The 25,056-nt window shown below is 41.8% G+C and overlaps 1 protein-coding gene across 1 annotated transcript in view; it reads left to right on the forward strand.

Moving 5' to 3' along the window:
• The window catches only part of NRG1 (neuregulin 1), a gene marked incomplete at both ends in the record, with an annotated part of 174,649 nt that overhangs the window by 45,063 nt on the left and 104,530 nt on the right, over positions 1-25,056 (forward strand). The window contains 2 exons of the mRNA XM_082075415.1: positions 2,393-2,440; positions 5,351-5,401. Of these exons, the coding sequence (XP_081931541.1) occupies positions 2,393-2,440; positions 5,351-5,401 (99 nt within the window). The remainder of the gene's footprint in view (positions 1-2,392; positions 2,441-5,350; positions 5,402-25,056) is intronic.

Below are 25,056 nucleotides of genomic sequence, written 5' to 3' on the forward strand. Positions count from 1 at the left end.
GATCTGACCAGAGTACCAAGGACTGAGAGGCTGCAGGGACCTGCTCCCAAACAAGGGTCTCTTGTCCATCCTTCAATATTTTTAAATAAGAAAGGCCCAGCACAAACATATACAGTTTCAGGAAACAGCACTTCACCAAAATTTAAATGCTGCTATAAGTGCCAGGGGACAAAAGTGGAGGAGCATCTGAGGTAGCTGCACCTTTTGGGGACTTATGACGATGAAGGCAGGGCTGTGGGCTGCCATCTCCGTAGCTTAGCAGACTGCAGCAGCAACTGTATCAAGACTGAAAAATGCTTCCAGCTCTTCCAACTTCAGAAAGTGTTGATGGTCCCCTACAAGCAGCCTCTTTTCTGTCTCCTTCTTTTGTTCAGATGGTTTATTGTGTGGATCTGTGCTGGCCTTCTCAGGTGAAGTAAAATGCCTCTCTTACCATTGTGCTGTACTGTCGTCAGTAAGCAATACACACAAATTTTACGTCTTCCAAATGTTGGCATCCACTGTCAATGTTGCCAACACAAATGTATCTATCAGGGCTTGCTAATGTGTGGCTTTGCCACGTTTTCCAAGCAAGTTTCCCAGCTTCAGTTTTAGATATGGGAGGCTCACATATATTTTCCATTGGCAGGGAAGCTTCCTGTCGGCATTTGTACCAATGCAGCTGCACTGGGGAGGTGTCAGTAAGAAATGCTCCATCAAGCTCAGCACAGGCACTAAATGAAACATAGTTTCTTTAACAGTGAAAGAAGAATTTGCTCCAGTTGTGCCAGATGCTCAGCTATGCAGCTGTCAGACCTGTTCTGCCTCCTGTTGTGTCTAAGAAAGGTTAATTGCTCAGACAGCCCAACTGCATGACAGCAAACTTCCTCTGTACCCAAAAAAATGGTCCTGAAAGCTGCCTGACTACAGGCCAGTGCTCTTAATGCAAAGGTTTTGACCTTAAAAATCGTACTTGTCATATTCTTTCCCATGCCACACATCACTGGCTATCAAGGAACTGCTGCATAACATGTGGTCACACATTAGTGAAATGAAACTGGGACATATTGCCCAGGCAAACAAGATGTTTACCAAATAAAACTGGACCAAAAAGGAAAAAATACAAAAGAAGAGCTAGGAAGCAAGATGTTAAAATACAGGCTCCACATTGAGGCTTAAAGAGAGGGATGTCAAAAGGGAAGACGGACTGAGTTTTGTCTCTAGTCAAGTTTCTGTGGACTTTGAAGACAGTGAGCAGAGGGCTACCTGATCCAGAATTACACTGATCCAGAATTACAGAACAGAGTATAAACTTTTCTAATTTGCCTTTTCCTTAATAACTCATGAAGTTTTTTTAAAAATTCTTTTTGTTTGGCCTACCAGAGAATTCTTGGTGTGCCTTGAGGATTCAGGGCAATACTTCTTCCCTGACATTGGTGGCCTTTCCCATCTGTGAATTTGAAACTTCTGCAGCTGTATTGAACTGTGCCACTAAGAGGCTGAAAAGTGTTTTGAGAACTTGGAGAAGACTAAGATTGTTGATGCATACAACTGAAGGGTGATTTGTTCACACCTAGGAAATTGTGCACAGCTGTGGCTTGCAGAGTCAGCAGCACATGAACAGATGGATGTTGTCATTGGAACAAGGTCTCTGTACAAGCCTTGTGAAGCCTAAAAGAAGACTTTCTACTTTCTGCTTTCTCCCATCTGCATTCTGCAAGGCATTAGTAGGGATCTAAGCATGGCAGCATTATGTCCTATTGCCATCAGCCAGTTGAACAAGTGGGTGCAAGAAGTCCATGGCATTATGTCACTAGCAATAGAGAATCTCTGTTAGACCAGTATGAAAGAGCAACATTTCTCATCTCTTCAGCAAAATAACTGTTTGATTTTCATCACAGAGCCCCCAGCAGTCATCCTACAGGGGACTGGGTTTGCATGTGTGACTTAGAAGATTTTCCTGAAGTGGAAAGTGACATTATTGCATGTACTTACCAGCAATTCAAGTGATATGAAGATGAACATGTCTTCACAAAATTTAACTGCCTAGAAGCTTAAGGCATGAATACTTACACTGTTGGCTTCCAGAAACAAAGCCATCTGCATGATTTCTTCTGTTGCCACTGATCAGTTATTCCCAGAGGAGAATGAGACATTGAACAACTGTCTTCTTTCAGAAGAAACAGGCTTTTTTATTTAGTTCTACTAGTAGACACAATATATATATTTTTTTTTCCTGAAAGGAAACTTTTGCTAGTTGGTGTCTGATTGCAGCCTCTGCCCACTAAAGCAGAATTTAAGCTTGCATCTTTGAGCACCTTTTTCCCCCTTACCTTGTCCATTCTCAGAGCAGAATGCTGTTGGAGGATCGTCTGACTCCATGTTATAACTTCTTGCCTCTTGTGTTTTCCAGAGAGCACCAGCAAGATACCAGTATCAACAGAAAGGACAAAAACTTCACGTAAGTTCAGTTAACAGAGTCTATCTCTTTCTCTTTATCTCTTCTCAAAGCTGCTTCTGCAGCTCTGAAACTTCTCTCTCTTAGCAGAGAACAATTCACTTACATCCAGCACTTCAATACCTGCATATTACCTTGAATAATGAAGCTACTTCAGGGACTGAGAAATTAATGAAGAAGGGTTAAGTGTACTTTTTAATATCCTGGAGTTGTATTGAGGATGCTAACTTGGCCTGCAGTTTTCAGCCTGCATTTTTCAGCCTCCAGCAGCCCCAGTGAAAAAGTATTTGAGTTGTTAGGAACTGTATTTTGAAAAAGCACTTGTTTCTCCTGTTCCTGTAAATCATGCAGCTGCATATGAATTTTCAGATTCTATAGACATATAGTTGTTTCTTCCAGAAAATGTGTTGCCTAGATTGCTTTATTTCTCAGGGCTCTACAAGCAATTCCTTACAGCTCTGCAGGATCTGTGAATGTAGATAGGTAACTCTCTGTCAGGAGTTTAACCACTTTTGAAGATGCCTTGGCATACTAAGAGCCTTTTCCAGATGGTTTCCTTTCAGGCTGGTGGAATTTTGCATTCAGCATCCCACCTGCAGTTATGGATCACATGGCTCTAGAGTTACTCCTGGAAATGACCCCGGTGAGAAGTCACTTTCATGATTTAAATATTCGAGTTACTTTCTATGTGGCTACAATACAAACAGTTGTCTTTACTGCTGTTTGGCTGAGGGAACTGTGAAGATGTAAGCTGAACATCCCAAGGTTTTACAATATGCACACATCCTGCTTGGCAAAGAAGTTGGGGTCCTACTAGCTTTTTTGAGAAAGTTATGTCTGGCGGAGACAGGTTTTAGTGTGAGATGACAGTGTTTGTAGGCTAGATAAAGGAAAACAGTGTGATTGCCAGATTTTGCATTTAGCATGCCTGCAGCCTTTCCTTTGATGCATCAGCGTGTGTGGCAAGCTACTTCTGAAATCTTGGCACTACTGCCTGACAGAAGAGCTACTGGATGTGCCCATATTCTTTCATGTTCTCAGTGGGGCCTGTCACTGATGCTTCACTGGATATGTATGAGACCACATAGCTAATAGCAAGTGTCTTGTAACCGTTGGAACCATTCTTGTTCAAAGGAGGTGACATGCTGGTCACCAATTCCACTGGGCTTGCCTTGTCTTCTCCCTTGTGCAGCAAGAATTCAGCCCCTGCACTTTGCTCACTTCTTTCCCACGAACTAAATTTCTTGTTCTTGAGTGGTCTCTTTCCATGCTCTTCCCTTCCACTGCCTGCTGTTACAGTCCTGTTCTCCTCTTTACTGCTGTTGTACCACTGGGGAGGAGGAGGCCGGGATCTTCAAAAGGCTGGCTGCATTCCTGATGAATGCCTGCGCTGGCATATATTATGCCAAGCGGCACATCATGGTGTTGTCCTGAAGGAGAGCAGAAAGCAACACATTCAGTGGCTGCTTGTTAAGGTCTTTTCATGGAGCTCTGAGTAGGCCTTTCCTAGGTGGCTGGAGCAGAGATGTGCTCAGTTCCAAACCCATCCAGGTACTGTTATTCTCACTGTTCGCACCCAGGCCTGGATCCAGACAATGTCACTTCCAATAACGAAGTCTCCTTCTGACTTATAGTGTTTAGGGTTTGGGGCACTGCTGGTGTTTTCCAGTCCTTGCAAATGCCAATAAGTCATTAGTGTGTTCGCACTTTAGTTGGACATAGGCTATTGTGAGATGCTAGTGTTTAAATCACTGGGGGCTAAGTTCCTTGAAGTATCACTACAGTTACTTTTTGTTGATAGGAGGACTTACAGAGCAGTGTTACATTTTTAGTATGGTTTTACTCTGCCTAAAAATTGGCGGTATTAGGCAACAGATTCATCTTTTCTGCCTCATGTGATATGTTGTTAAATATTTCACTACAGAGCATGCAATATGTCTGACCTGCTCCCTAGTATTCACAGGCTGGTTGTTGGCCACCCTGACTTCCTTCCTCCCTTTATGTAGTGACACATCACATTGCAGCCTTAGGAGAAGTGCAAACTCTTCCTTCTGCCTGACGGTACTCCTGAAGCACACTGTTGAATTCTTTACTCATGCATGACACCGTATGTTTTCCTGGACTCTAAAACAGTGAAAGCCCATACAGCCACCCAAATGCATGGCGCTGGTTTGCTGTGTGGTTGAGGTTCCTGCAACTCAGGAAGTTCAGTCCTTGCTTTAGGCTAGCTTACTTCTTCCATTAACTTTTTTTGAGTGCTTCTCTTGCGTGATTTGTGTGAGGTCTGTTTCCTTCTGCTGTCCTACAAGATTATTTGCCATCTTGAGAACGCTGCTGCTTTTCCCTTTCTTTGTAACCGCTTTAGGGCTGGTGCTATGTCTCTGTTTTGTTTGGACCGTGTCCTGCTCTCCCTTCCAGCTACAGCTCTCTGCAGAGGTGGTGGCACTCATGGACCCTGCTCTTTTTCAAGTCACTGAGAACCTTTAGCAATAGTTGTGATAGACCTGGTGCCCTGACTGTCCATTTGGAATAATGTGAAAAGAAGCTATTATTTCCTGGGTCAACATGTGGAGCTTCAAGAAGCACTACTTTGTGCTTTCCTCTGATGCTGTAACAAACAGCTGAAAACTTTGCTCTCTTTGCCAGTTTTCTCCTGGCTTTTGCTCTCAGGACTATGGAGCATTTTTGCTGCAATTGATTATGCACAGTGTGTGTAGAACATGCTGTATCGACTTTGAAGTTCTTTGCTTTCTCGAGCTATCTCATTTTTTTCTCTTCTTGGGTTTCCGATTACCAGGGGAAAAAAAAAATAAAAGAAAGCTCCACTGGGAGAATACATTCAGACTTCTCCAGTATAACGATGTAGCTATGGCTGTATTCTTACAACTTTGTTGTTACTTCTGTGTGTTGCAGAACCCATGTTTAGGATACAAGCTTCAACAGAAGGAACAAACACTTCCTCCTGTAAGTATATACAAGTTGTTCCAGTTATTGCTGGCAAGACCTTCAGGTAAACTTCTCATTCCCTAGCTCAGAAAGAAATATGCTTCTGTCTGAACCTACAACATGGGATTGGGAGTGACTGGGTAGGATTCTTGTACTACAGTTGTTATTTGTTGTATTTTATGACTATAACTCTCAGAGCCATGTCCTTTGCGTATTGAGGTCAAAACACCTTCCTTCAGAAAGGCCAAAGCATATGTTTTGTCAGGGCAAAGGAAACTGCTCCAGGGTTTCCTACCTGGAATTTCCTTCCCTGTCCTCCCCAGGCAACATATGGCTTCAAACACTGTCTCCTCCCGCTCTGCCTCCACAGCCCCTGTCCCTAGGGTAGCTGGAACATCCTCAGGTTCAACCATCACCAACTGCAGTGCATTTCCCTTCATTCCAATGCCAGCTAGTGCATGTTAGAGCTCCTTGTGTTCTTTCTCCTGTGCCCTTGGGAAGAGGATGCAGAAGGCGAGGACCAGAAATGGTTCCCCTTCCTGGGGAAGAGAGGTTGTCTCTCTGCTCATCTTGGGAGCACACTGGGAGCTGTGGGGGTGCCAGTGAGGAAGGCAACTCTTCCTTTGTAGTGATGCTTCCCAGAGAAGCATTCTTTACAGACATAATCCTGTGCATACTCACACTTTCACCCTCAAGAACCATCAGGTAGAACCTTCCAACTTTTCACTGGACCCAGATCCACCATCTAACCAGCCTGGTTTTGAGCTGTCTGGAAGGACACTTCACAGGTCAAAGTCAGCAAAGTTGTGGGAGGTAGGGTACTGACCTTCTTCTAAAGCAGTAAGCATTGCTGGCTGCCAGGGATGGGATGGAGGTGAGATAGACCAGTAGTCCAACCCACTTCAAAAGTTCCATTGTGGCTATAAAATATGGTCCATGCTCTATAGCACACATCTATACATAGATGCCTAAGGGCATCACATCTGATAGCTACTGAAGCAATACAAGGGGGAATGGTCAAAGTTAAATCTCTGGACACAATATTCTGAGATTTATATGAGATGAGATTTATATGAGATGCAAAGGATTTATTTTTGTAGATTTTCTTCTCAGCTATTAGACTGATTAGTGTTTTAAGGGTGTGTTGAAGGAATTTTAGAAACATGACATGTTATTTTAAAAGACCAAAAAGATTTCTGCCAGCAAGGTGAGAAGAGTTAAGTTTTGGCCTTCTTTTTTTTTTTCCTCTGGTGCATAGTAGCAGGGTAGGCAGAAATAATTCCTAGAGCAATTTAAAGCAGCCCTTTCTTTCTGTTCCATTCTCCGTTGCATTGATGTAAATTGGGAGTAGTACTATTCAAGTCACTAAAATAAGTAATAGAGAAGAGAGAACAGTATTGGATATTGCTGTCTATGCTGGATAGGAAAAGTATTACAAATCAGGAGGGAGCCAATGTTCATTGCTAACAGATGTGAATGTCTACTCACACTACAGAGCAATGAGGGAATTGAGTCCACGTAGTTATTCTAAAGTTGCTTAGGGCTTTTTTTTTCTGAATTTCAGTGGGACATGTCCACTTCACACTTGTCACTGTCAATCTTGTAACAGCTACAGGAAATAAAATAAACTGTGTCCTTTCACTTCTCAGACAATAGCAGATGTTTCAGAGAGCATGCCAACACTGTCACTGTTGGCCTGGCGCTGGGAAAGACCTGAGAACAGCAGAGTGATTCAGTAGGCTCTCTCCCTCAGGCTTTCACAAGTGAACAGACATGTGTCGTACTTTGGTATTTTGGAGTTCCAGTGACAGACAGATATTCAGAGAGCTAAAAGTTTAAAAAAATACCATCTCCGTAAGACACTCCACAACAGACATCCCAAAACTCAAGGTGCATGTGTAGCTACACTCCTCAAAATCCAGCCCATTTTTAGAGTGTGGGCTTCCATTCTTCAGTAAAGAAGAAGGGAAAGACTGCGATGCATTCCCAGTTTCACATAAAGGGCTGGTGATCAGGTTGTGGGTTCTGTAATCCAAGGGATGAGTCATAAATTAATGCTTTTGTTGTCCTGTTTCATAGAGTGAGACTTTGTGGCAGTGATTGCTAATGACACTCCAGCAGATAGAAATGCTTCCCACCTTGTCTTCCATCCCAACCCTAGAATTGTTCCATATATTTTTATTTTATACTGTGTAATATTGAAACCTACGTTACAACATTTGTTTTACTTGACAATGGAGCTAGCTCTCTGTGATACAGCTTTTCCCACCGCATGAACAAAGCGACAGCAATTGGAGCTTTGTGTGCTCTCACTACCGAGGAATCCAGAGGCCATTCTTAAGTATGTCAGAACAATTTGGGGATGGAAGACATTTTTCCTACCCTTGTTTTCAAGACAGCAGTGTTCTGAAACAAGCACCTTATGACTGTTACTTTCTTCTGCTCAGGAGTTGAAGTGAAAGAGTAAATCTGAGACTTCACCCTAGTGCCTTGGTTTTATGGGTTCAATCAACTATGTATTCAAGAACAGAGAATAAAAATGTGGTGGTCTTTTTACTATTCTGGGACTTGTTAAAGTAATCTTGGCTTCTCACCCTGATAGACAAACATAGTGTACATATGGCAGTCTTCCCTTTCTTTAGAAAAGTTGCCCAAAAGCTTGCATCCTTGTTTGTAAGATACAACATACCTGGAAAGAAATTAAAAAGCAGTCAGGTTTCCTAGATTAAAATCATCAGTACTGCATACAGCCTCCTGGTGGAGGTATTGTGCAAGAACATTTGTATGGTGCAAGAGGGGAGAAGGGAAGTGGTGGGATACAGACTGTTTACAATGACCACATCTCCTTTGACCACATTGCCTGATAGCTATCAACAGCCCAGTACAGGTGTACAGACCAGGAGTGATGCACCAACTTAGCTTACTGATTCTATGGACAGCAACAGTTTGGAAATCCATGCTCTGAAGGCTAAACTGGATCAAAAGCTGATAATTTGTAGTAGCAGGAAATGAATAAGTTGGACAGAGCCAGAGCCTGTGGGAGTGTATTTCAAACTCTTAATCACAGGCAGAATCATTTGCTTAGTTGAACCTTGTATCATTACCTTCATGCCCTTGTTTCTTCTGCCCAATAAGGACTGCTCCCTAAACTGTCTATGGAGGCACTTCCTCCAGCAAAGAGACAGGGCATACTGTCTGCTCTGTATGTTCCAGACCTGATTGTCTCACATGTGGATTCTCAGTTCAGATTTGTCTGAGTGTGCTAGGTGGTGAGCCAGCAACCATGACACTGGATGTGCTGGGAGCAAGTTCTCTGTACATGCATCCTCCTGTTCACTATCTAGAGGGTTGATATGATGCCCAGCTGGAGGCAGGAGTATGGATGAACAGCAGGTATGAGGCTGGTCCCACCTTGCTTCTGGCTTCTTTTTCAGAAGACTATAGAGCAAGTTTGTTTAGCTTTTGGCTGAAGGGAAAGATCCAGTGTTGGTCGTCTGTCCCATAGATGACTTTTAATCTCATTTTCTCACAGACTTTCATGATGGCCTCTAAAACCTGCACAGGAATTTTAAAAAGAAAGATTAGTTGGAGAAGAGATGTGTCAGTTTGGACTGCTCATCTCTTCTCTCTGGAATTATTAACTTACAAGCTCCAAGCCTGGCACAGCAAAGCACCTTTTTAACACTTTGTCTTCTCATGGTGCAGTAAAAGATTAACACCTGCATACTAAATGGAGAGCACATACAGCACATAGAAAGGAGGCATACAAAGGCTTTTTGCCTGTCACATTTTCTCAAGTACAATACTGAGCTGCTTGGATAAAAAAGCTCCATGCTGAGCAGTAAAACGTTCCATGACATGGTCATTAGTTTATAGAGTACTTTTAGCAGGAACATTTTTGCATATATGTGGAAAGCAGCCTGGCCAGTAGGTCATCATTTATGTTCTAAAATCTTAACAAGCAAGTTACGTTTCTGCTGGTTTCTGCTTTCCTTCATCTCCTGAAGTGAAACCAGTCTTCCTCTCCTGTATTTATTTGTGTAGCTGACAGTAGTTCACTTTCAAACCCCATGAATTTTGTCTAAGAATCACACAAACCTGAATCAGTGCTTCTGGAAGACAGGAGGCTTGGGCCCCCAATGATACAGGTTTTATGTTGCTGTTTCTTCTGCCTTCAGGATACTTATCCAAACCTCTAAAGATCTCCTCATTTTGTTGCTATTTCAAACAATTGTTTGAAGGATCATCTTGGTTTGTAACAAGTCCTTAGACCACTTAGACACTTATTTTGTTAGTAGTCCTCATGCACAGGTGCTCACAAGAGTGTGTTTGTCTTCAATGCATGACCAAAATTTGTGGAATCAAAAAGACAGATGAAAAGTGAAACTCTGAGGTCTTTCCTACTTTCTGAGGTCCATGTGAATTGCAGTTCTTTTCAGATACAATGTGACTTGGTGACCAGATATCTTACAGTATGGCAGATTATAATACATATGGAGATTCTGCATTAATTCAGTTTATTTTGTTTGGCTTCATTTTATTCTGAGTTTGGCAGATGTTAATTTCTACAACCAAGAGAAAAAGATGATGGTAGTATGGTGGACAGTCCTGCAGCACAATGTAAAGATCAGAAAAAAATCAGAGGACACTGCCTAACTGTTGAACATGAGTTTGACTTCTTTCATCCCAAAAAGGTTCTGTCGTTTTGACATAAAACCTAAATACATTGTTACCAGCTAAGTGACTGCTGAAATGCGACTTCCTGTGGGTGAAAGAGCAGAATTGTTTTAGGAGAGTCTCATAGCAGGGCAGAGTCACTTGAGACAGGATGGGAAGAGAAGAATACTGTAATCAGTTAGGAAAGCTGAAGGAATTCAGATGGTGAAGACTATTACTTGAGTTGCAGTTATGCTCATACACCATGAATCCAAACTCCTGCTCTTGAAATAAGTTAGTCTGACATCTTCAACTGTCAGCATTTAGCTCATACACTCCACAGATGGAAAGGATGCTTCCCCAGGAAAACTATATACCTGATAGGTTGGTGGGACAGTGAGCCAGAGGAAAACATGATACCACCTCATGCATTTTTCTTTATTATTTCAGTGTTTTTATTTTTCTGAATAATCATCTCTGGAGAATACACTTTGCTTTGGTCTGAAGATAAAGCGAGTGAGCAAGGGCAGCAGCAGATAACTAGTTCTTGTCTAATGTAAAATGAGTTTAAGCCTCCTGGTTAGTGAAATCCTATTGAAAGAGCAGAGATGAAGATGCGTCAATCCTCTGTTAAAACCTGTCACAATGTGCAGTGTTTTCCAGTTTCTTTCTCCACAGTATACAGTAATTACAGTAGGTAATGTAGTTGTAATTTCAGTACCCTTATGATTTGACCTGGTGTGACAAATGCTGTTTCCTGTGCTTAAATTTCACAGACAGGGCAAACTCATGTGAATAGATAACATTTTCCAGAGACATAGCTTTCAACTTTTTGCATGGTTCCCAGTCTAAGGCTCATGTGACATTAAATGTCTGCTTATGAACCACTTAATCTTACAGTGTTTTCTGTAGTTGCACTCTTGGTCGCCCCATCTTGATCTGCAGGTGGGCTTGGGCTGGCACTGAGGGCCTGAGCTGGGTTAGTCAGCACCACTGGCAAGTTTGTACATGTCACACTTCTAAGATAATACCACTAGAATAGAGTCAAGTCTTTTCTGTGCTGGGAATTCTTGTTTGTTTCTTCCTTCAAGGAAGTCAGAGAGGTAAATGACAATGATGGGTATAAGCAGTATTAAAATTGGAAGAAACTGACATAACATGATGGATGATCATAAAAGGTAAACCTAGGGTGCTAAGTGGAGTGAAGCTGAGGTGTAAGCTGGAGCGCTAGAGCACTGTTTGTCTATTTCATCATTATCATGCTTTCTTGTGCCATTCTGGCTCACATCAACTACTGCTTTTCAAAACACCTGAGCTCAATATGAAGGATTAAGTACACTGAGACCTTTCTCAGGAGATAGTATGGGTACCACCCTACCAGGTTTGCTCCCTTCACTCTAAGCAGTCCTCCCACATTATCCCAACAGACATTGCAACTCTCAAACACTCTCAGGTGCCTTTATACCATACCAGAAATAATTAGTCATAAATCCATATTCATGCCATAAAAACACCACCTGGGTGGGCCAAGACAGTCTTCCCACAATGTAGACACTAGGAACTGGAAAAAGCAATCATGTAAATTATTTTTAAAGAAGCGCAGAGCCATGGTGAAGTGGTGTGTGATGTAGATGTAGCCCAGCCACAACGCTTGTCCTCGGACTGAGAGTATGATCTGTCCTCTTTGCTCCTGAGCAGAGCAGGTGCATTTGGGTGGTCAGGCTGCCTAACCCACCCCAGCCTTCCTGACCACAGTGTACTTGTAGGGCATAGAGTAGCTGATGTTACACCACAGATTTTCCAAGTTCAGCAACCATGGCTACTACCCTTAAACAGAGAGATGAGACAGCACCTACTACACTCCAGTCTCAAGCCAACAGAGGAGACAACTTTTTCCAGCATGGAGCATTTGACTTTTTTTGTTTGTTCATTTGTTTCTGTTTTGTTTATTCAGCACAGAAAAGCTCATAGAATCACAGAATTGTTGGGGTTGGATGGGACCTCTGGAGATCATCTTGTCCAACCCACCTGCTAGAGCAGGTTCACCTAGAGTAGATCACACAGAAATGCGAGTTTTGAATGTCTCCAGAGTAGGAGACTCCACAACCTCTCTGGGCAGCCTGTTCCAGTGCTCTGGCACCTTCAAAGCAAAAAAGTTTCTCCTCATGTTTAGATGGAACCTCCTGTGTTTCAGTCTGTGCCCATTGCCCCTCATCCTATCACTGGGCATCACTGAAAAGAGTCTGGTCCCATCCTCTTGATACCCACCCTTCAGATATTTCTAAGCATTTATAAGATACCCTCTCAGCCTTCTCTTCTCCAGGCTGAACTGACCCAGCTCTCTCAACCTTTCCTCCAGAGCACTAATCATCTTCATAGCCCACCTCTGGAGTCCCTCCAGTAGTTCTTTGTCCTTCTTAAACTGGGGAGCCCAGAACTGGATGCAGTACTCCAGATGTGGCTTCCCCAGGGCAGAGTAGAGGGGGAGGAGAACCTCCGTCAACGTGCTGGTCACACTTTTCCTAATGCAGCCCAGGATACCATTGATCCTCTTGGCTGCAAGGGCACATTGCTGACTCATGGTCAAGCTGTTGCCACCCAGAACTCTCAGTTCGTTCTCTGCAAAGCTGCTTTCCAGCAGGTCAACCCCTAACCTGTACTGGTGCCTGGGGTTACACCTCTCCCCAGGTGCAGGACCCTACATTTGCCTTCATTGAATTTCATCAGATTCTTCTCAGCCCAGTCCCTCCAGCCTGTGCAGGTCTTGCTAAATGGCAGCACAGCCTTCTGGGGTATCAACCTTTCCTCCCAGTTTGGTATCATCAGTAAACTTGCTGAGGGTGCACTCAGTCTCCTCATCCAAGTCACTGATGCAGTACTCCAGATGTGGTTCAACAGGTTCAACAGGACTGGATCTAATACTGAACCCTGAGGAACCCCACTAACTACAGGCCTCCAAACAGACTCTGCACAATTGATCACAACCCTCTGAGCTCTGCCATCCAGCCAGTTCATGATCCATCTCACTGTGCATTCATCCAACCCGCACTTCCTGAGCTTGCCTACGAGGATGTTGTGAGAGACAGTGTCAAAAGCCTTGCTGAGTCAACATAGACAATGTCCACTGCTCTTTCCTCATCTATCCAGTCAGTCATATAATCATAGAAGGCTAACAGGTTGGTCAAGCATGATTTCCCCTTGTTGAACCCATGCTGACTACCCCTGATAAGTTTCTTTTCCTCCACATGCTTGGAGATGATGTCCAGAACAAGTCATTCCGAAAGCTCCTTGCTCCAGAGCTCTAAATGTTCAGAATTGATGTTGATATTCAGAAATCAGGCTGGACACAGCTCTGCAGCCTGAAGCTTTTACAAATACCATGTGCCCCTGAGCTTATGTTAAATTTTGGCATTTATAGATGTGGTGGTAATAGCTCTTCAAAAGTTAATATAGTCATTTTTCTGAGGTTTGTGAAGTAGAATCTGAACTTTATTACTGATATTTTTTCTGGTAATATTCACAATTATCCAATACATGATTCTTAATAACACACTCAAGTGTCTGACAGGTATTTAGATGAGCTTTCCAAAATGTCAGCAGGTTTTCTGATGAGGATTACTGCCATGGTTGATTTTTAAAATAAAAAGACAAGCTATGCTCCAGGGAAGAAATATGAGGCATTTTTTCAATAACATTTATTTTGCAGGCAGATATCTAGCTGTGAAAACCACAGCTACTTACATTGTAGAAAGTAACCCATTAGATCTACTGCTGTAAATTGTGGAACAAATTCTCAGTGGGAGAAAGTTTTTTCTAGTCTTTTCAAATTAGAAGTAAGCTAACCACATGTGATGCTTTTATTTGTTTGAAATATCTGTGGTTTTATATATAGTAACAGAGGAAGTTCTTTCAGTTGTAGCTAAAATTCTGTTCATGCTTTTAAGCAGTGGCTTCCAATGCCATGGGGCATTAGCTCAACAGTTTAGTTATTGTTCTGAGAGAACAGTAGGTTTAAATGTCTGGTACTTTTGCCTGATTAAATGCCACCCCCCTAACACCACTGGTTTTTTTCCATTCCAAGAAAGTAAAAAAAATAGCACTGATTGTTTGAATTCTGTAATATTTTATGTTATTTAAAGCAATGCAAACATGGAGTAATTCCACTGAATCCACAGGACACACAGTGAAGTAGGAGTCTAATCCTGAACTATACTTTTTACACTGTTACTATGACTTTCATTATTTCCCTGGAATGACTCTTTCCTTCTCTTTCCCACTGGGGAAATCTTTGGCTTAAAACAAGCTGCAGGCTATGCATAGATCTTGAATATTTTAATAATCTACACCAAATCCATTACCTGCCACAATGATAACTAATACTTGACAGACAGTAGGATAACAGTTGTCTCAGAGCCTGCAAGAGAGCAGAAGAATCTTAAACACTAGTTTTGCAGGAAGGATGATGAATTGCTTTGAACAGCAATGCAGCATATTCAAATGTGTGCTTGTCATGGTGCAGAACTGGTGTTTCAATTCTCTGAATTGGATACTGTCCCTGGATACTAGGCAAGCTACATCTACAAAGTGGATGTTTGTAACTCCTTCATGTATTTGTCATTTTGGAGGAAAGGAGGAGACTAAGATAGGTCCAGGGAAGGAATGCTGTGAATAAGAATTCCGTGTGTTTTTTGGTAGACTAGTAGTTGAGCCAATGTAGCTGTGATCCCTAAGAGCAGCAGATCAATCCCAAGCTTTGTGAGGCGTAACACAAGCCTGAAATCTTCTCCACATATGTTCAGCCAGCACATTTGGGCTATGCATTGGTGAAATACCTTCCTGAGGGAAGGGAAGATGAAATTAGGCGTGGCTTAGGGACTGTTCGTCGTAGCCTGTCCCAGTTGCATGTTTCTGACAGATGCAGAAGATTCTTGGTGTCTTCCCTGCAGTGTCTGTATCCTGCACCAATTGTGTAAATGACCTCTCATGTTGGCAGCAATGCTATGAGTGAATTACACTATAGAGGACAGGAGCTTAATGCCAGCACCTTACTAATTCTTCCAGCCAAATGATCACCTAGAGAGCTAATGTATTGTTGCACTTACCGCTTGACTTATGTGTAGAAAATATGCATTAAAACTCCACATAATTGGATGTGGATTGCATTTGCAATTATATATTCACTGAATGCATGAATCAGAGGCCTAAAATTCACCCCAGCAAGAGCACACAGTTATAGGCAAGCTGAGCAAATGGAGCTTTTCAATTTAAACATGCAAATGAATTTTATACACGCAATGGGCCCTATTAGCAGATGGCTAGTAAAGAAGGCTGGTTACAGGGGAGGGGTGCTTTGCTTTTGATAATGATGTTTCATCCTGAGGAATAGCTTTTATTATCTGTAAATATCTTGTAAAAATATGAAATTGGCATTCACAACAACCCAAAAGTGGCATATATGAAGTACTGGATAGAGAATTTTCTCTGGATGGAAAAAAAAAATTCAAAAAGAGTGAGCCAAATATACTGACTGTTATAAATTTGCAGAACAAGATGTGAAGAGGATAACTCTTATAGAAACACATTAGGTATAGTTGGTGAACTGGCACTATATTGCTGAAAATTTTGAAACTTTCATAAGGAAAAAGAAAAAGTCTTTAAAAAGCTGTTTAAGAATAAACAGCATCAGCTAACTCTTTAGAATGGGAGGTAAGCAGAGAAATGGTTATAATTTGTTTAGGCTTGCTGCTCTCAAGTTCATCTGCTGTATCCTAGTATCAAAGGGGTGGCAGAGCACAGGGAAGGTTAATCTAAGCAGAGAGGAGTGCATGTGTGTATGAGATAACATTTCTGCTGAGCCTTTGTCTGAACCAGATCTCACCACTAATTTCTTAAACACTGCCATATTCTTGACATCTCCCCTTTTGTTGTTGCAGGAAATTGTCAGCATGACAAAGTACATTACAGTATTTATAAAAAAACACTGGCTAAGAGTCCAATGAGTCTTTAAGGAGCTCTACATACATTTCTGATCTCTGAGGGCTGTTTTTTCCACAGCCATAGTCAGGATCGTGTCTTGGCCTTCAGTAGCTCTACAGAAAATAGTAATTCCACTTAATTTGCAGCACAATCTCTGCGCACAATATCACCTGTCAAAACTGAAATATCACTGGCTCTTGAACAAGAGTCCCAGCTGTCGGCCAGTCAAACTAACCATGTGTGAAGCAATCATGCTGCTGTACCTCCTCTACCTGGCCAGGGAAGAAAGGGAAACTGACTCAGAAATCAGCATTTGCTGCAGGGCAGAATCTCTGCCACCACCAATTCCCACAGATGACTGGGAAGCAAAGCAGCCAGAGACACACAACAGCAGGCAGTGTGGCCAGCCCCATCACCCCTGAGCCCTGTGTCCTGTCTCAGGCAGCAGGCAGCAGGCAGCAGGAGCAGTTGGTCCTTCAGGGACTGGTGGGAGAAAGACACAAAAGAAGATGCCTCTGCATTTGCTCCTAAGCCATGACCATGAGAGTTAACTCAACCTTTCTGATTCTTGCTTTGTCTCTCACTGTATCTGTGGAGAGTCTTGTCTCTTCTGTAATCTTGTCTGGTTGTTGCTTGCAGCTCTATTCCACTCTCCCATAGCAAGCACCACCATGTAATGCCTTGAATCAGGTTCCACACTGTGAGGCCACCAACACCCTATGACATCAGGAGGGGGCTTCTCCCTTCTTACACAGCCAGGGCAGACAGGGATGACATATGATTAAACTCTAAGCCACTAAGTGGAATGTAATCTTCTCTTGGTCTGCTGACTCTCCTCATCTCTTACCTAACAGCTAGAAAAAATTGTAGAAGCAAGCTACATAATCCCATATTGTGGCTGGAGTCACATGCCATTTCAGACACCTAGTGTCACACATGATTGACGTGGGAATACAGAGCACCAGAATATATCAGTGCTCTACTGGTTACTTGTCACTGACTGTGGGCAAGGCCAAAAAGGGAGTTGAAGGTGCAAGAACAATCTTCATGGAAAACTGTGGACTTGTTTTATTGCCTAGAAAATTTCATTCTTGCCCTCTTGTGATTAACACACTAAAGCATGAGGCTTATTAGCCATTGCATAAGAAGCATATTTTTGTTAATGCATCAAAGGAATGCATGTTTACATTTTCCATGCAACTAGCAAATTTTTCTCGAAATTTCTTTAAGAACTTGATCTGAAGAGGGTCTAAGCAAATAAGTGTTTCTCAGTGACAGATAAGATTTTTTTTTCCTGTTCCCTTGTGGAAAAAAGAAATGTGTCTCCTCCCCATACAGGAAAATCTAACCACAGAGGGCTATAAAACACCTGTCAGGCTGGAGAGGCATAAATTGTTCTGTTCCTCACAAACCACAGAGGTCCTTCTCTTAGCTCAAGAGATCAAGGGGAGCATCCTCACAGGCAGAAAGCACTGCCTTCACCACACTGGTGATAGAAGATGATATACTGGGACACCTTGTGGGTTTCATTTTGCAGCCCATGTGAAGTGCTGATAAGGATGTATGTGTTAATTTTTTCAAGACTTCTAACATTAAGACTGTCCACAGTCTGACCTTATTATGGCTTATTTGTCCCCGAATATATACAGTTAATAGGTGTCACCCACAATTATTATAATATGTGGGTGATCATACAAGGAAAACAACATCTTCAGCAGTGAGACACCACAAGTCTTCTGTCACAGATATATGCATTTGCCCTGTTGTTTCACCCACTGTGATTAGAAATCCATCAAATATGTCTGGAGAATTTGCATGCTTAGCCTGTTTTGGAAAGAAGGAATTGTCTAGCTGTGAAAGGAGATTATGCAGCAATTTCCTCCTCAGCACAGCAAGGCAATGAATCTGACTCTTCATTATAGAGGAAGGATGAGTAAGAACAGTTGCATTTCCTGTGCAGCAAGAGCAACATGAGCCATACTTCAGGTTCCTCTGGGAATTTCCATGATCATGTCGATTTCAGACATGATGCATAATGTTACTATGAGAAAATGTAGATGTTTAAATAGGAATGTGTGTGGCAAAAAGGAATCAATTCATTAAATGATGTGTTTGATCTCAACTAGAAAGACAGCTGTAGAAAAGAAGACAGGCTCCAAGTTAGTTGCTTGACTTTTATAACTCATGCATTAATTACTGATAGTAGCAATGTATTTCTGAGATTACTATAGGCTTTAATAGATATTCTCACATTCTCTCACCACTTATGAAAATATTTCCCTCCACCTGTGAACATATTTTGCTATGTTTTCATTATGTGAGAGGCTGCAAAGATGTATTGCAGTTACTGGTATTTGCTAAATAAATGAAGGAGGGAGGTGCCACAAAGCATCTGCATCTCTCTCCTGTGTTTTCACACTGCTGCTCAGGGTCAACAAAACTTAGTGCTGCTGGTCAGGCATTGGATTCCCCTTCTGCTTCTCAGTTTCTTACAGATATGCAATCCTGCTTACGTTTTTCTATATCTTTTATTTGAGGGAGCTTGTACATCTGCAAATGCACAAATGTATCACAGGGACGAGAGTCACAAGGACATACTATTGAATGCTCAAGAAAGACAGCCAGTCAGGCAATTGGATGTTTGCAAGACACTGATCAAAGGAAAGATTTCCTGAGCAACCTTGAGCACATCCCTTAGGACTGGCATGAACATATGTTGCAGGCTAGGAATCCCAGATCAACACTTGACTCCTGAGGGAACATTTATGAAGCCTGAACTGCATGTGCAAGCACCCCAGTGAATGCTCAAAGATGCCTCAAAACTAAAAATATTCACTACAAAGATGAGTCTGAAGAATTACCAAAGGTTGTTCCACACTCATGTGCCGAGTTGGGAGCCAGGCAGACAGCCAGTGTGTTGGAGATGACTAAGATGGAGCAGGGGAAGTTGTCTCCAGTTCTGCCAATCTCCTAGATCCTCAAAACTTCCTCAGAGGTGTAAGGAGGGCCCACCCCCTCCACTTTCCCCCTACCACCACCCCCCCCCCAACAAACAAACAAACAAACAAAAACACAAAACAAAAAAAAACAAAAAAAACACCCAAACAAACACCAAAAAAAAACACAAAAAAATTGAGGGGGAAAGCATTAAACCACCATTGAATAAATGCACCTACTATTTGTCTGTGAAGAGATAGCATTCACTATGTCTTTCATCTGTCCACAAAGTCTTCAAAAATAGCTCCAGTGACATTTGTTTCTGTCGTGTAGAAAATGCTTTGTCATTTTCTGCAAAGCTGGAGACGTACTACAGCAAGAAGAACTTGAAAGTTCTCCCTAAAACAGCCTGCAGTGCCAGTATTGAAAATGTGCTCTCAGGAGAGAAGGAAAAGTCCCAAGGGGGAGAAAAGGGCAGCCATGTCAGGTTATTTTAAAATAAACCCAAAAGCCTGTATTAAGGTCTTGGGTGGTGTCTACCACAGTAAAAAGATTTGAAGAGTAGTCCTGGTTCATCCGGCACCTCTAGGATAAGGAGAGCCTTGAGTCATGAGCAGATGTAGGTTTGAGAAGGGAACTGAGGTGCCTAAGACCACAGGGTTGGCTGTGCCTATGTACTGTTAGGCCCATTTTAGGTGCCTAGGCACATTTTTTTAACTGGCACTTTTTTTCTTTTGTTGTACAGTAATAATCAGGTTATCCTGGGCTGGAAGGGGGCATTGATTTAATTTGAAGTGGTGGGTTTCTTCTCTGAAAGGTTTTTTTCATTTCTTTAGCAGTTGAAAGCCTTTCTTTCTTAATAGGATTAGCCTGAATAATTACCAAAGGATTTCTCTGTGTCATCTGAATACAGTTCCCCACAGCAGTATTAAAAAGCCTGTGTGCAGTAGAGTCAATGGCCATGGTTAGTTGAAAAGGTTATAGTTAACTGTTGCCACTCAAACCAGAGAAAATCATCTTCTAAGGCAGGACCACAGTGTTTTTTATCCTATTCCCCATCATGCACAACTGCTGAGAAGAAGATACAGTAGCTCCTTGTCAGCAAGAATCATAGAATCATTTTGGCTGGAAAAGACTTTTAAGATCATTGAGTCCAACCATTAACCTAACTACTACACAGGGCTCATGGTCAGAAGGGTGAAGTGAGGGGCCACAACCTGAATGGTAGGTGTTGTGACAGCCCTCTTACAGCTCTTGTTCAGTAATGTACAGGTGATCTGCAACAAAAAAAAGCTTTAACACTGTGTATGCCAAATTTCATAATAGCCTTTTGGTTCTGGCTGCAGACCATGGTCCTTCCCTCTGGCCTATTTGATAGGACATCTATTTGGATTTCCTTGATGGATCCCTGAAATCTGTGAGACATGTTGAGAGTGTGTGGGAGAAGCTTATGACTCTTCAGCTTTATGACAGCTCCTTGCTGCTTTTTAGTATTTTTACATTTTAGGCACTACATTGAGGGAACCGTTGAGGAGGCGAAAAAACTAAATATGACCTGGGTTGAGACTGCACAGAGGCATCTTGCTGGGCAAGCAGGTCTGAATTAGTTTCTGTGACTTTAATCCGTGTATCTGTGTATCTAATCTGTCACTTTATTATTTGTTCTGCTGTTCTAAGCCTTCATTTCAAGGGCTGTGGCTATGTATCTATATTTGTATGCAGCATAATATGTTGTCCAGGATAACTGGAAAATGAAATCTGAAAGGCATTTCTTCAGCATGTGTGTGCAGATACCAGCTTGACAGATACATGTCTGTAATGATAAATCATTGTTAGGTGTGCCAGGAAATGAGCACTTCTTTCCTGACTTGTCTGATATTCCTTGAAATCACAGGACATGTGTGGGGATTTTTTCCAGCTCACTGTGAACACTGTGTTGTTTCGATGGGAAAAGGGATAGGTTAAGACCTTTATTTGGGGTGCTTTGTCTCAGGCTGCTATCTGTACCTGTTTCCTCTCTGTCCATCCTCTGGAGACTTCTGGCTTGCGTAATTGCGTTTGAACATAATCACATTCGTGCATCAAAGAAAATGCACAACCTTATTGTTGCAAGTTAATTGTTCCTGGAATAATTCCTACAGGTTGTCCACAGATGCCTGTCACTGTGGTAGATTCAAACCCATCATTCCTCCCAGCTTCTGTGCTTTTCCAAATATCTGGTATTATTTAGCCACTTTAGTTGACACTCTTGGAAACTCTCTTGCTACCTAATGCACCAGTGAGCTGACTGTTGCCAGTAGCTACAACTTTACACTGGTGAGCAGTAAACCTGAACTTTCTGTCTGCTGTGGCCACATTAATAATGCATTATGATTCCTGTAATTACATATATGCACAGAGTTGTTTGGCGTTTTTTTGTAAGAGGAAGAAGGGAGATGGAGGGTGGAAGGTGGTGGAAACAGCTACAGCTAATTATTAATGCTCAGTAGACCCCAGCTGCATAGGTTTTTAATTAGCCCATGTCTATCCCTAATAGTCACTGTTGGGATAATACTAGTGTTTCTTAAGTGGGCTAATTTAGAAGGGGAAGTATATTGTCTGCTCACACCTGCACTGTGTAGTGTTACTAGCACATACTCAACAATGTAGGCCAAAACTTAATCCTTTTTTGTTTTTCAGTTCACTTAGTTAAATTTTAGTAATTTTGTTCCTTCAAGACAGCATCAAAGAGTGATTTCTGTGCAGCTGAGTGGGGCTGCTTTCATGATGAAACAATGAACTGATGCCTAATGAAAGAAAGAAATGTAATATACAGAATTTCACATGTTTTTCAGGTGTTATTAACAAGGCCTCCAGGAAATCATTTCAAATTGATCACTGAGGCAGGAGCAACTTCTTTGCTTTTCAGGGCAAAAGGAATGCAAAATGCAGGACACACTGCTTTTTCATTCCTTAGCTGAGCTTCAGGCTTCTGGAATAAGTAGAAAGAACGTTATGCCCATGAATATGTTTGGCAACCTGGTACACCACAGACACCTCAGGCTTTGCCCTGTGGTGTTTGTGCCTTTAGAGACAAATCTATTTTGGACACATTCTTGTTTTCTTCTCTAGCATCTGCAAAGTTGTTAAAATATAGCTCCTTTATTGAAAACTCTGAACCAAAGACACAGTGTTTAGTGTGAAAGTAGAAACACAGAGAGGATTTGTTGCCTTTTGGCAGCTTTTAAGTTAAGCAACTGTTAAGCAGTATGCAGAGACTTTTTGAGCAAGAGCAAGGCATCCCTCAAGTAAACGCAGGTAATTAGATCTTCACTATTGCTGTGGCTGAGCCGGCTGAAATCTTGCCCATACTGGCAAGAAGTTTGGCCCCATCTTTGCAGCAGTCGATGTCTGAAAGAATGCCAGAGTTTTATAGGGCCTGGCTTCAAACTATGGCCCTGATCAGAAATGGCTTTAGGGACACAATTCACCTAGTCCATGTCTGTACAAGCCAAGGTCACTATGTGCCGCTCTCCTTCTTGTAGCCTATAGGTGCTTGCTTTCCTTCCCACCATCATGGCCACCCTTCCCACCACAGTCATAGTATGCCTACAGTGGAGTACATGAGGACACCTCTGTTTTATTTGACATTTTCTCTGGACAGTAATTTGGATGAGCTTGCCTGGGAACAGGGAATACAGGGTGACCACAGCCCTGCCTGTCTGGCCCACCCTTCCTATACTTTTTCAGAGTAAATGCATTTATTCCTTAGACACCCTCAAGAAGACAGAAAAAGACAGTCTGCCCTCTCTCCTCCCTTTCTGTAGTTCAGTTCCCACTCCACAGCCTCTATCACTGCCTCCTGTGCTGAATTTCTAGGTTGTCCAATGTCTTGCAGAAGGGGGTGCTTCCAAATCTGCACTTACACCATCCAGCAGCAATGGTCTACATTGCCCTTCACTGTGCATGCCTGTGCGCTAAATGCAAACAAGTTATAATGAACCCATTTTACCATGGTGTAAGAGTCTGCTCAGTGTCTGGAGCAGCACAGAGTCTGCTCTGTAGCTTTGAACTACATCAATGAAATGAGAGTACAATGGATAGATTTCTTTCAGGTTTTGGAGTTTCCTCTTTACTGATCTCGTCTCTTGCTCTTGACAAGAACCAACCCAGAAAAATTGAAGTCCTGTGTTTGAGAAGAGTTAATTCAATTCAAATTTTGATTTCTAAAAGGTGAGAGTTTTGGTTCTGTGCCACATCATAGATAGCACAAAGAGAGCCTGGGTGCAGGGGCAAGAAAAATGTGACATCTTAAAGTGCAGGATGGGCTTTGCATTCAAAACATAGCTATGTAATAAAACCATATTTGACTAAACTACTGAAAAGTCATGACTAGACTTAAGATATTCTTTGTCATACTTACTTGAATTCTGCATAATTATTGGCTGGAAATGGACAAAGTTTTCGAGCCAATGCCAATGGAGTGATTAATATCTTCTATGGCTTCCTGAATGCACTAAGAAAGAATATGAAATATTAAATGTCCTTGATGATGCTAGGATTCTGAGGCATGATAAGAACTGTCACTTTTATTATTGCTGGAATTTTTTCAGTTACAAATACTGTGTTGCTTATCTGTTTTAAACTGCAAACATCTCAATTCTGCTAACTTGAGCATAATCAGGTAACATATAGACATGACCATAGATGAACCAATCAGTATAGTTGAATTAATATCTTGATTTAGGATAAGGTATATTAATTTCATTATTTGGAGGTATTTGCAAAAAGCTGCTAAGCAAACCAGCTCTTGAGCTGCAATCATGACATTTCCTGCAATCAAAATTCTAAAGCTTGCAGATTCTGAATGTGTAACTGTACTGTAAGACATACTTTGCAAATCTAAGCCAGTAATATGTCAGTGTCCTATCATTAATACTCAGTTATTTAAAGATACAGAAGGCAGGCTTAATGACTTTGACTTCTTTCTTTTTGTTTTTCTAATAGCAAAAGTGTTGAATATACATATGCTAGAAAGTTACTCTGTGAAAAAGTCCATGTGTAGTTGAAATCTTGAAAATGACACTTGAAAGTGAAGTAAAGTTTGATACCTTAAGTTTTAAACAGCAGCAGTTGGGAACATGTGCAGGTACAAAAATATTGCTATCTTTACAAATAAATGAAAGGTGTAGTAAGTAGAGTCAAGATATTTCAGAATAACAGGTATTTTGTTGACATCTCTTAGGACCTTCTGCTTAAGTTAAGCCTAGATTCAGGAAGGGCCTTGGGTCTTTGATGAGAAGACAAGGTCAAGGAACTTCTGTCATTTGGATTATGATCATGTCCCCATTCTTCCAGCTTACATGTATTTATGAGACCAGACTGGGAATTAGTTGGTTAGCTTACCCATTAAAAAAAATCTTGAAATATATTATTTTATGTCAAAACTAAATTTTCTGAGGAGTTGAGAGCCTGGTCACATGAACAATGTTACTGAGTTAGTGAAAGTGTCAGAACAGAGGCAGCAAAAAGAAAGGAGAGACAGTGGCAAGGATTATATTGCTGCCAAACTGTTTATCAGGAAACCACAGCACTATGCTTCAAAATACCTTTTCAGTTCTTGAATTAGGCTCTGATTCAAAAAGGCACTTAGATATATGATGTAGCCCATCTCTAATAAGGAAAGCGTTTTACCGCTTGTTTAATTCCATGCACATTTAAGTATTTTATTAACCAGAGGTCAATGAGGGTGGGATAATTTCTTGATTCAGGGATTTTGGGACCTTTACTCAAATGATCAATGTCCAATGACTCCCCCTGCAGCAGCAGCACTGCAGATATGAAGGCACCGCCAGGAGAAAATCCTGCATAGCCATACCAGCGCAAAGTAGCAGTATTGCCACTGTCCCATGAACACCAACAAGGAATTTCTTCTGTCTGAATAAAGTGGCTCAAATGCAGGCATACAGATGCATTTGAGCACTAAGCTGTGTGGGAGTTAGTTAACGAGCTGGGTACCTCTGACTACAGTGCTGCCCCAGCTCACTGCTGTACTGTGAAAATAAATAATCACAACTGCCCCAGCAGCTTTGTTGGAGACTCCAGTGGTGGAGTAAAAGTCTAAA

The sequence above is a fragment of the Streptopelia decaocto genome (genome assembly GCF_964273445.1).
Source record: "Streptopelia decaocto genome assembly, chromosome: Z".
Classification (NCBI taxonomy): Eukaryota; Metazoa; Chordata; class Aves; order Columbiformes; family Columbidae; genus Streptopelia; species Streptopelia decaocto.